Source organism: Corticium candelabrum, chromosome 3, assembly GCF_963422355.1.
Source record: "Corticium candelabrum chromosome 3, ooCorCand1.1, whole genome shotgun sequence".
Lineage (NCBI taxonomy): Eukaryota > Metazoa > Porifera > Homoscleromorpha > Homosclerophorida > Plakinidae > Corticium > Corticium candelabrum.
This window is the reverse complement of record NC_085087.1, coordinates 2,245,521-2,258,020: the sequence shown is the minus strand read 5'-3', so window position 1 is coordinate 2,258,020 and position 12,500 is coordinate 2,245,521. Positions and strand designations below refer to the sequence as shown.

General features: G+C 43.0%; 1 protein-coding gene across 1 annotated transcript in view; it reads right to left on the bottom strand.

The window, feature by feature from the left end:
• LOC134177100 (receptor-interacting serine/threonine-protein kinase 4-like) overlaps positions 1-11,189 on the bottom strand; it is an 18,359-nt gene extending 7,170 nt beyond the window's left edge. The window contains exons 1-8 of the mRNA XM_062643819.1: positions 11,131-11,189; positions 10,791-10,935; positions 5,544-5,645; positions 5,339-5,431; positions 5,181-5,279; positions 903-1,004; positions 698-790; positions 540-638 (exon numbers count right to left, since the gene is read on the bottom strand). Coding sequence (XP_062499803.1) covers positions 540-638; positions 698-790; positions 903-1,004; positions 5,181-5,279; positions 5,339-5,431; positions 5,544-5,645; positions 10,791-10,935; positions 11,131-11,189 — 792 coding nt within the window. The remainder of the gene's footprint in view (positions 1-539; positions 639-697; positions 791-902; positions 1,005-5,180; positions 5,280-5,338; positions 5,432-5,543; positions 5,646-10,790; positions 10,936-11,130) is intronic.
• Positions 11,190-12,500: the final 1,311 nt, after the last annotated feature.

The window sequence follows — 12,500 nt, the reverse complement described above, 5'->3', positions numbered from 1 at the left end:
ACAGGAGTTAAGACAAATTTTGTACAGGCAGTAGCGTCCGCTTCTATCCTGTCTACAGTCGGTGGAAGGAGCAGTCGGCAGCCACTGTTACGTATACACACATTCCTATTGCTCGAGTGAGATATTTTGCATTCACAAGACTGGTTGAGGAAAAGTAAATTGGCTCCTTCCGGCTACTATATAGACCATAACGAATTTCCTAGAGTCACACTTATTCTTACACACATAGACGTCAAACAACATTTGTGTGTGTGTGTGTGCGCGCGTGTGTATTCAGCGGAGGTTCCTTCACGTGAGTCTTGGTAAGTATACAAGTGTCAATGTGACCATGTAGTACAGTGTAGCAGTTAGAACAATGACAATGGTCACCTCATTGCAGACATAACACTGAAGTGTTATTGTCATATGCACAACTAACTTGCTTAGCAAAACACAACTGTCATGTTCAAACAAACAAACTTTCACTGTACACTTCATTCCACTGCTTCTTCTGTTCTAAGATATAATATTCCTACCATAAACTTCATAATATTGTTTACCTTATCTTTAGCATCTGCATCAGCCTTCTTCTCCAACAGACACGCGACTGCCTCATGATGGTCAAGTTCAGCAGCAAAGTGAAGTAAAGTGCGACCAGACTGCATGCACAACAAAAATATCTTTCACACATAATCAACAGTATTGTGAAAACTCTCACCTCCTTCTCCACTGATTGACAAAACTTCTCTGCAATCTTTGTTGCAACATCCACTTCATTCCAACATGCCCACTGCAGCAGCTTACACACATTCTATTATTAACAATCAAAGAAAGAGAATCAATGTCTCAAATAAATTCCATAAATACAAACAAAAATACCAAACTGTATCCAGTCATTATGCTGTAAGACATCTGTTACTCACCTCTAATGCAAGATCTTCAACTGACTGCATTATTGAAAACAATCGGTTAGCTGTTGACATGTGAGCTCTTCTCACAGCAAAATCAAAAGGTTTCTCCCCATACTATCACACATAGAATTGTAATGAGTTAGTAAGAACGTCACAAAACGACTTCACAAGTACTAATTAGTAACTCTGTAACATTTCCATATTATCTACATACAAAAGAAACCTATCTAAATTCACACAACAATTCAATAAGTCGTCTATGTTGACAAATTGTGTGTGATATGTCTCTGTTTCACAACAGAAATGATCCTCAACAAAACTGATGTAAGAAATTCTTGTAAACTGAACAGGTACACCAGACCTGTCCACGTTGATTAAAAGTAATCAAATATCTCACAGCACAAAGTTTGCAACTGCATGTACGTGAACACTCAGACTAACGTACAACATGAGCATTGAGAGCAGTGGTTTCTTTGCAGTTGACGTTTGCCAGTAGGAGTCAGTGGTTTTTCTGCCTTGAGCTTCAACAGAGCATCGATGTAGCGTCAGGGGATGGGGAAGGCCATAGCCCCAAAACATTTTGGCCTTGTCACTCCGCTTCAAGCAGAGCTACAGTATAATTAAATTACTAAATAATCCGTCTAATCTTAATTAGAGTAGTATGTTGACCACGACGTTGACTATCTCTTTGATAATACACATCATCATTTCAGTACGATATAACCAGTGTACAGAAATCGCGGACACGTCAAGGGCGCATGCCCATCACTTTTAACTAAGAAGTTTGCTATGCTATCGGGCAATGGCAGAGTCAAAGAAGACCGTATCAAAAAGGTACAAGCCTATCCAGCAATTATGTTTCAAGTAAGTTTAAGGTCGACAACCTGATTGACTAAAGAATGGAATCTCCAGTGGTTCCTCTACCTATTACGATTGCATGCACTCCGTACTTTCTCAATTTTGTTATCACGTTATTCTAGCTAACTAGCTAAACCTATTGCTCGCTACACTACAAAATGCTCAACTTGGTCAACACCGGTTTGCACTGAATTAGTATTCTAAATTCTATATGTACATATATATTGTCATCAAGATGCCATTTAATTAATTTGACGATCATAGCGAGCCTTGAAACCTTTCTGGCAAGGACTGTAACAGTGTTTCCACTTCTTTACGCACACTGACGGCACTCAGTCCCACAGTTTATGCGAGGGAGAAAAGCAAAAGTAGAAATGAATGTGGCTTTGCAATTAAAACATGCCCGTGGTCTGCAGTCTCATTCATTAGTCCCCAAACTTGGACCACGCTACGCTGGTGAACGGGGAGTGAGAATACTGTAGGGTAATCTGGGCTAACTCCGTGAGTAATTTGATACACACCCATATATTGCTACGAATCAGTGTTGTAGTCGATTGATCTTACTACAGCACCGCATGGAGCAGTAGCCTTCTGCCAATCAGCATGTGGGCAATCATCTCTAAACTCTCGATTGCTCTTGAGATAATTTGGAACTTTCGTTGGCTGCTTATCTCGTGGGTGAGACAACTTCGTGAACAGAGTTCTGTTCTGGCAGCTACAACTTACGAATGGTTGTACCAATTGCTTGCCTGAGTATGTTTCTCGACTGCATCTACTGTGGTAGCAACAAATAAGGCATACATATTAGATCTTTCGTTGTAATGTAAGAAGTTGCTGTGTGGTAAAGGAGGTGTTTTTGTTGCTATCGCTTCGCCTTCCCGAATGTCCATTCAAGTAGCAATCAACTTGCTATGAAACTCATAATCCTACGTCAAGTAGTTTGCTAATGGTGGAAGAGATTCAAATCCTATAATGGAGATAAGATGCTTCACACTAAAACAGGGTTAGATATTCACGGAGCTACCACAGATGACCCTAGTCATTTATTGTGTAACTTAATACTTGTGTTATTCAATTAATTAATCTGATTAATGTTACAGTAACAAGTAATAATTTGGTTATGAACCATAAGAAACAAAACTTGCAAGTCACAAGATTGAGGAAAAAGCATCCTCAAATGACTCTGAATTGGCTGGTGTGTGTGTGCATGCGCGCACGTGCGTGTGTGTGTGTGTGTGTGTGAGTGTGTGTATGTGTGTGTGTGTGTGTGTGTGTGTGTGTGTTGGTATGACTTAGCAAATAAATAAAAATCTGCCTGGAGAGATCATTACCATGCCTGTCTGGAGTCTAGTCGAGTATCATCTGGCAATGTTGATTTACAAACTGTTGTCTGCCATGAATGCCATCAAGGTTACAGACACATTAGCGACTTGAAGAGACACAAATGCATTGCTGAAAGAGAAAAACCTATACATGAGCAAACAGGAGCAGCAAAGGAGGCTATGCAATACACAAATGCATCGATAGTCATGGAAAAACATTTTTATGACTCTTTGTCCCCACTAAAGGGGTAACATGGCTGTTTAGACGGAAGCAATACAAAAGGAGGAGGCTAGTGTGTGTGTGTGTGTGTGTGTGTGTGTGTGTGTGTGTGTGTGTGTTTGTGTGTGTGTGTGTGTGTGTGTGTGTGTGTGTGTATGTGTGTGTGTGTGTGCGTGTGTGTGTGCATGTGTGGGTGTGTGTTAGTTGGTTAGAGAGTGTGCTATAAAGTGATTACATCTGGGACTTTGCAAGGTTACAGGTTCAAGTCACAGTAATGGTGAGCCATGGCATAATTTCCTTGGGCAAGAAATTAGCAAATAAGGCTGTGCAATTCACAAATGCATCAACAGTCATGGAAAAACATTTTTATGACTCTTTGTCTCCAATAAAGGGGTAACGTGGCTGTTTAGACGGAAGCAATACAAAAGGAGGAGATGAGTGTGTGTGTGTGTGTGTGTGTGTGTGTGTGTGTGTGTGTGTGTGTGTGTGTGTGTGTGTGTGTGTGTGGTGTGTGTGTGTGTGCATGTGTGCGAGTGTATCAGTTGGTTAGAGAATCTTCTATAAAGTGATTACATCTGGGACTTTGCAAGGTTACAAGTTCAAGTCACAGTAATGGTGAGCTATGGCATAATTTCCTTGGGCAAGAAATTCACACACGATTGCCTCTCTCGACTCAGGAGTATAAATGAGTACGTGGCCATTGACTGGGGTGGTAAAGGCCCCCGACTCCAACAAAGTCTATCAGCCACTGGGGTCCTGGTGGGACTTCGAGTGCCCCACCACAGTTGGTGTCAGAGTCGATGCTCCTGCAAGTACCTGGCAGATCTCTACAAGATTGCTTAACATAGCCCGTAGCTCCTGCATAGTGCAAAGGAACCTAGCCATGATCTGGCTAAGGGGCAGATACCACCATTACGTAACTGTAATGAACGGCAGCTCATTATCCATTTGTGTGTGTGTCTGTGTGTGTGTGTCTGTGTGTGTGTGTGTGTGTGTGTGTGTGTGTGTGTGTGTGTGTGTGTGTGTGTGTGTGTGTAAGGGGGGAGTGGAGGGAGGGAGATAGAGAGAGAGAGGAGATGAGAGAGAGAGAGAGGAGATGAGAGAGAGAGAGAGCTCAGTTGGTTAGAGAGGCATACTATAAGTGATTACAATTGGTGTAGTAGGTAATTGGGTACGCATATATAAGAATAACAACTACCCTGTACTGAATATTCTGTACACCTGCCTGCAAACCTAGAAAATCGAGTCCGCATCTAAAAATGGAGGCTCTAGGGCGAGGGGAGCAAAGCGACTGGGGGCCGCCAGCACGCAGCCAGCAATATATTGTTCACTACCCTTGCCGGAGTTGCCAACAGGAGTTAAGACAAATTTTGTACAGGCAGTAGCGTCCGCTTCTATCCTGTCTACAGTCGGTGGAAGGAGCAGTCGGCAGCCACTGTTACGTATACACACATTCCTATTGCTCGAGTGAGATATTTTGCATTCACAAGACTGGTTGAGGAAAAGTAAATTGGCTCCTTCCGGCTACTATATAGACCATAACGAATTTCCTAGAGTCACACTTATTCTTACACACATAGACGTCAAACAACATTTGTGTGTGTGTGTGTGCGCACGTGTGTATTCAGCGGAGGTTCCTTCACGTGAGTCTTGGTAAGTATACAAGTGTCAATGTGACCATGTAGTACAGTGTAGCAGTTAGAACAATGACAATGGTCACCTCATTGCAGACATAACACTGAAGTGTTATTGTCATATGCACAACTAACTTGCTTAGCAAGACACAACTGTCATGTTCAAACAAACAAACTTTCACTGTACACTTCATTCCACTGCTTCTTCTGTTCTAAGATATAATATTCCTACCATAAACTTCATAATATTGTTTACCTTATCTTTAGCATCTGCATCAGCCTTCTTCTCCAACAGACACGCGACTGCCTCATGATGGTCAAGTTCAGCAGCAAAGTGAAGTAAAGTGCGACCAGACTGCATGCACAACAAAAATATCTTTCACACATAATCAACAGTATTGTGAAAACTCTCACCTCCTTCTCCACTGATTGACAAAACTTCTCTGCAATCTTTGTTGCAACATCCACTTCATTCCAACATGCCCACTGCAGCAGCTTACACACATTCTATTATTAACAATCAAAGAAAGAGAATCAATGTCTCAAATAAATTCCATAAATACAAACAAAAATACCAAACTGTATCCAGTCATTATGCTGTAAGACATCTGTTACTCACCTCTAATGCAAGATCTTCAACTGACTGCATTATTGAAAACAATCGGTTAGCTGTTGACATGTGAGCTCTTCTCACAGCAAAATCAAAAGGCATCTTCCCATCCTATCACACAAAGAATTGTAATGACTTAGTAAGAATATCACAACATGACTTCACAAGTGTTGGTAACTCGATAGCTTTTAATTATTAGTAACAATATCCCACATCTATATACAAAAGAAACCTATCTAAGAGTCACACAATTCAATAAGACGTTTATGTTGACCAACTGTGTGTGACATGTCTATGGTTCATAACAGAAATGATCCTCAACAAAACTGATGTAAGAAATTCTTGTAAAATCAACAAGGACACCAGAATTGACCACGCTGATGCAATTGAGCAAAGCCTAACTATCGTCCCTGATGCAGACAGCAGCTAGAACGGCAGCAGAACAAGTTCTTTCCACAAGGTCTACCAGCGAGCCCGGCGTTCAATGAGAACAACATGAACCAGTGACGTCAGTGGGTACAAATAATAGGTTAGCTGTAGTTAGCGTTGGTATGCATACACTGTGGCATGGATTGTGTGCAAACAATGAGAGTCAAATATTTTGTGGTCTCTAGTATCTTCCTCTCGTCTTGAAGCTGCACCTTCCTAGGCTTCGAGACGGGTTGAAGATTTCGTGAAGAACATAAAAAATTTGTTCTTGCACTAGCAACACCATGATTATTATTAAACTTTTTTCTTTTTGGATCCTTTTTTTGGTTTACATTATCTCTCGCGCCAGCAAGATTTTCATAGCATATATTATACATTCATGTTTCTCTAATAGGGCGTCTTATTAGACCAATGTTCTATACCTTATCCCTATATAGATCTTCACATGTATACCCACCTGGTGGTGGACATATCTCATCCAACCCAACAGGTTTTTCATACATATCATGCAGGGTCCTACGTGGATTATCCAAGGAATGGACTATATGCAAGGTCTTCCACAGTTCCTCTATCTTTTGTCTACTATCTCGGAGAAAGTCTCATTTGCGTTCTATAGTGCACCTCGATAGCTTTCCAAGGTACATATCCTACTATACGATCATCCTTGGCCAAACAGGTAGCTAGGGCCTTCTCAAGCGATACTGTGTTACCTCATTTTCCATCTGCAAACCAAGGTTCTAGATACTTAACTCGATGAGTACCGTTAGCGATAGCTTCCATAATTGCATATGGTACATCATTGGGTGCAGTGCCAAAGTCTATAGGTCTGATCACAAGTGAGGGTGAGGAGGCCCCATCGTCGACTTCCTTATCATTACCCTCTAGTACAACTATACTACCCCAAGCCATAGCGGAAAACCAATCATGGTTTGGATCTTTTTGGTACAATTTATTGTAGTTCGGTGTAGGTCCTAGTTGTTTTAAGTTACAGAGATGATATACAACCTCTACATACTCCCCGAAGCTAGCAATGGGAGATAGATCCAGTCCCATCCATATTTGGGGTAAATAGTACCTAGGTATACGACCATTTGGGTATCTTCAGTACAAAGCCTTATACTCAAGTAATACAATATCTCTGAAGACCTTGCATGGGAAACCCTTGGGTAGACTCTTGGTGATACCATAGATCAAACTATCTTCTCGTGTATTAGGGAAGCACCAGATCTATTACGTGTTAGCCAGCTCTCCCCTCTCCTCCTCTCTCTCTCTCTCTCATGGAGAGCAGTTCATTCTAATCATAAAATAGTGAGCAGGTTCATTCTGGATACTCAAGGTAATCTGTGGCATTCAGTGGACAATGAGACAAAGACAAGAATCATGGTGTTGTCCTACATGAACTTTGAGAGCTGGATTAAACCTTAATTTATTATGTCTATTTATTCTTCTACGTTTATTCCTTTATGATTATCTATTTTCAATTGTTAGTTGTACATATCTTGTCTGGCCTAGAGCACTGTACCTGTAGCGGTATAAAAAATATATATTATTGTCGTTAAGCCCCTCCATGATGGACAAGTGGGGTCTTTACCCAATCTGGACACCCACCAACACGGCAGGTGACCCCAGCTGGGTACATGTGTTCTGTGTAGTCTACATGGCGATCAATGACTTATCAATTCGATATACATTGCAGGCATTACGGTGACTGCAAACTCGTGAACAGAACGCCTAGTAAATATTATTATTGTCGTGCTCAACCAAATCAGTCTGGTTTGTAAAGTCTATTACAAGTTTCGGAAGCACACCCTGCTTCAGAAGTACTTAGACCATCACGGCTGTCTAGAAAGAAGACATGACTTTATGAAGAATCCGAGTAGATCCCAGAAGCACTGTTTTCTGTAAGTGTTGCTGATTGTGATGACCTGGAATAATGTCCAGCCACTGTGCAATACCTGGATGTACTGTACCCAAAGCTCCCAAGACAACCGGAAACAGCAGTGTTCAACAATGCCACATGCGACTTATCTCCACTTGCAAGTCGCTGTACTTCGGCAATTTCTCAGCATGTTTCTTGCCAATGTTGCTATCAGTAGGACAGTTGCTATCAATAAGAAGACAAGTGCTCGTCTTCTTATTTCTGAGACAGATATCTGGACGATTGGCTTTGATCTTCCTGGCAGTAGAGATGATGGTATTCCACATCATAGTACTGTCATCTGCCTCCACAAGCCTATCAGGATGATGCCGATACCATCTGCTCTCCACTGAAATTCCAAAATGGCGACAAACATCCCAGATAACTATAGAGGCCACCTGATTGTGTCGATCAGTATAGTCCATCGGTGCCAAAGCACTGCAGCCTGCCACAATGTGGTCGACTGTTTCCAGGCCTACACTGCACATGCGGCAAGTAGGACTGACAGCACGATGTAGACTGACATCACAAGGTAGAATCTTGTGCTCACAGTACCAAGTCCGAAAAGCTTGGTCTTGAGCAGCAACAACCAGTCCCTCAGTTGCAGAAGGAAGATTTAGCCTTTAGCCATCCGTAGGTCTCTTTCATGTCCACAGGCGGTTGCTCAGTGAGATAGCGATACTGCCTGTGCATAGTCTTCCCGCTCCAGGACCGCATATGAAGAGAACTGCAACACGTACAATAATGCCTCACATCTGTTTCAGGCGCTTGCTCAAAGCCATCTTCAACCGAGATGGATGCATTCCTGTGTAAGTTCTGCAACTTGTCGTCCGAAGCAAGACTCCTGCGCAGCTGTGCAGTAAAGCGACATACCATGCACTTGATCAAGTGTGAGATTTTCCGAAGTCACACTCCCGTATCATCTGTATAAAAGGATCAGAACGGTCAGCAAGGTAACAGTTCAGCCTCACAATACAAGACTAATATGTTGACTCAATCTGTTGTAACACCCTACCCCATCAATGAAAAGAGCTTTCTGGTCCATCAATTGAGCTGCTGCAGGTCTGTTCACCCCCATGAATGACGCCAAAACTGTAAGTGAGAACCAGTAATGCAAATCCATTGATGGCTAGAATCTTGTTCTGACCATTCAACTCAGTCCGAAGAACCACCTTCACTCTGCGGAAGTACTCACGACGGAGTCTCTCCCGCATCATGCTGTGCTGAATACTGTTACTCTCATCTACACCCAAGTACTTGTAGACTTGACCCGGTTCCAGACAGTTGATGGTGTCCGTTTTTCTTACCGTCACTCGATATAGCTGTGTCCAGATAGCCTGGCACTGACGGTGTGCAACAGCACATTTGTCCAGACCAAAATTTATCTGGATGTCATCAGAGAAGGGTACGCACTGTGTGCAACATCCCATCCAACTGATCAGAGTTTCTGCCATACAGTTTCAGATCATCCATGTAAAGTAGATGACTGATGAGCTGACGTTTGGCAGTCTCACTATGCCCAGTGGTCATCCGGTAGCCGTAATCGGTTCTGTTCAACTCCTTACTCAGATGATTGAGAGTCATACAGAAGAGAATGGAGAAAGTGAGTCACCTTGGAAATACCCCTCCTGATCTGCATAAACCTTGTATTAATTGTGCTGTTCCCGCAAGAAAGCACCATTGATGTCCTCCAATTCTTCATCACACATGACTGAAACCTGCACAAGACTGGACTGATCTTATGCAGCTGAAGGCATTGGAGCAACCAAACGTGTGGCACGCTGTCAGAGGCTTTGTGGTAGTCCACCCAAGCTATGCTGAAGCTCTTGTTCTTGGTCTTACAGTCTTCGGTAAGCAGCTTGCTGATCAACAGCTGATCCTTTGCACCAAAAGATCCCCGTTGACATCCTTTCTGCTCCGGAGCAATGTGATTTCTCTGAACCAAATGCCCTGCAATCCTCTGCCTGATGACTGAGGTGAGGGTCTTATAGAAGACAGACAGACACGTGATAGGCTGGTAATTTTTGGCCTGGTCAGTCTTGTCATTCATAGGAATCAGAGTGGTTGTTCCTGGAGACAACCAGTCGGGTACTGAGTCTGGATTCTGAACCAGCAGGTTGTAACGAGTCAGATCAGAGTGAAGACAAGTGATAAGTTTGACCTAGAAACCATAAACCTTGTCTGGACCAGGAGACTTCCAGTTTCCCTTCCTTTAGAGACACGATGTGACCTCATTGTCTGAGATAGGTAAACACTGCTGCTTATCTCTCTGGTGTGTCTCGCCATCGGTTTAACGTCAGAAGGCAAACTCATTGTGATGTACCTTAGTTTCTAGGATACCTCCCTAATACTGCTCGATCTCAGACTTGGATGGCGGAAAAGTGACCTGGATAGTCTGCTTACCCAACTTTCTGTAAACCGTCCAGCATGTTGTTGAAACAACCCGTTCTGGCAGAGTCTCTTACAATTCTTCTCCAGCCTTCTGGTTCACTCGATTTGGACTTAAGTTCCATTTTCAACCGATTGATGGTTACTTACAACTTTCCGAACAGGAAATGCCCAACTGATGCCGGAGAAGTCAGAGTTCATGTAACATATAAATGCCCGATGAACCCTTTCTAACCTCCAGCAACAGTGAGATCGCACGTTGAAGTGTGAGAATCTTCATGTCCAGCCTTTGTCTCCATGTTGGTGTTTGAGAATTGGTTAACCTCATCATCTTTAAGCCCCGCCTTTTTGGACACTAGTGAAGAAGCAGAGTATACCAGGTAACTGATTTCACTCATATCTGGTTCATCCTTCAACAAATTGATGATCGTGTTAAGATCCCCTGAAGTTTCAGGGTTCCACTGTTCACAAAGATCCTTGGAAGGCGTTGTCTCTGTCAGTCAGATAGGAATTTGCCTAACTTTCTGTAACTCTTCAAGAAACTCTCGACGAAGTACAGGGTCCACAGCAGCATCACTATCAAGTGAAAGACCATCCTCTGTTTGGCAGCAGCCTGGACTGAGTTGAGATGTAGGAGTTTCCATCCCTTCTAGCCGAGAAGATATACTAGGATGTGTAGTCATCAGATCAGAGCTCACAGAGTCACAAGGGGATGGTGATTCCCTGACAGCATTGCACTGAACTGAATCCAAAGTGTCATGAATGGATAGAATATCACCACTATCTCTTGCAGATGAGTAGTCCTTAGAGAGATCAGTGACTGACTGAACAAGGGAGCCATCTTCCAAGTGATTAGCAGACTCATGATCCTCTCGCATCATTGACACAACAGGTTTTCCACCACGTGCAGCAGGTGCCATCCTGACTGAAGCCATGCAAGGTGACACATTGTCAAGTAAAGGCGTGACAACTGAACTATCAGCTGATAGAGCAAAACCACATCCAACGTCAACATTTGCACACCAGGACAAACATTAGTTGTAACAGATAACAAACTTGAGACAAGCTTTCCATCCTGTATGGCCTCGCGTTTAATCTCCTCCAACTCTGATTCAGTCAGACTTCCAGAAGTTAGAAGATATCGCTTCTGGTCTGCCAAACACTGCTCAGAGATGTCAGTCAGAGAAGGATTTCGTTCACATCACAGCTGATGCATGGGTTTTCTTATTATTATATCTAGCTCTACAGCTAAGTGCAAATCATATCCAAGAGGCTATGAATATGGCTTTCTATGTGGGTCACATTGTGCAAATGTGCCACGACTATGACCATGTTCATCTAGGCGAAGCCATGGAGTGGGCTGCAGAAAGTGGTCACAAGAAAGTCGTCCGTCTATATAGAGAATTGGGAACCTCCAAGTTTGACTCGGCTATGTTATGGGCAACAAGTAGTGGTCACGAAAACATTATGCAACTGTTTCACAATTGGGGGTTACCGATTTCGAGCAACCTATGGTCTGGGCTGCAAATGATAGTTGTGAAAATGCGATGCGACTATGTCGTGAGTGGGGAGCCACCAACATTGACAAGTGGTGGTTATGGATACACAGTTCATCTGTGTTACAATTGGGGTGCCGAAGAATCGACCTGGCTACCGACATCGAACAGGCTATGCTGCGCGCTGCAAGCAATGGTCACAAATCTATAGTGCGTTTGTGCTACGATTGGGGTGCTGAAAACCTTGAGACTGTCATGGCGCACGCCGCCAGGTACAGCCACATTAGGATTGTGATTCTATGCCATAGATAGGGTGCAACAAACATCAAATAAATGTGTTACATCTGAGCCAATATTGATTCAGATTGATGACGCAAACGTGTGCCAATTTGGGGTGCAAATGTGCCAATTTGGGGCAATTTTGGGATGCAAATGTGCAGCCAATTTTGGGGTGTACGCTTATGTTGCCACTGGTTCTCTATATAACAACAGACCTACCAGCATCACTACCGCCCCTATATAGCAGATAATTCTTTTATTTGTCTTGATGTTGGAGTTGGTGGCAGTGGCTTACACCAAGGCTCATCATATGGTTCCACAGTCTCCTCTGCATCCATTGCCTTGGAGGGAGGTATCAGAACACACAATGCCAAGTCAAGCGCCTTGTGCCTGATATTCTCTAGGTCGCGTAATAAGAGACGGCTGAGGTCTTTGATTAGTGGGTTCAAGACATTC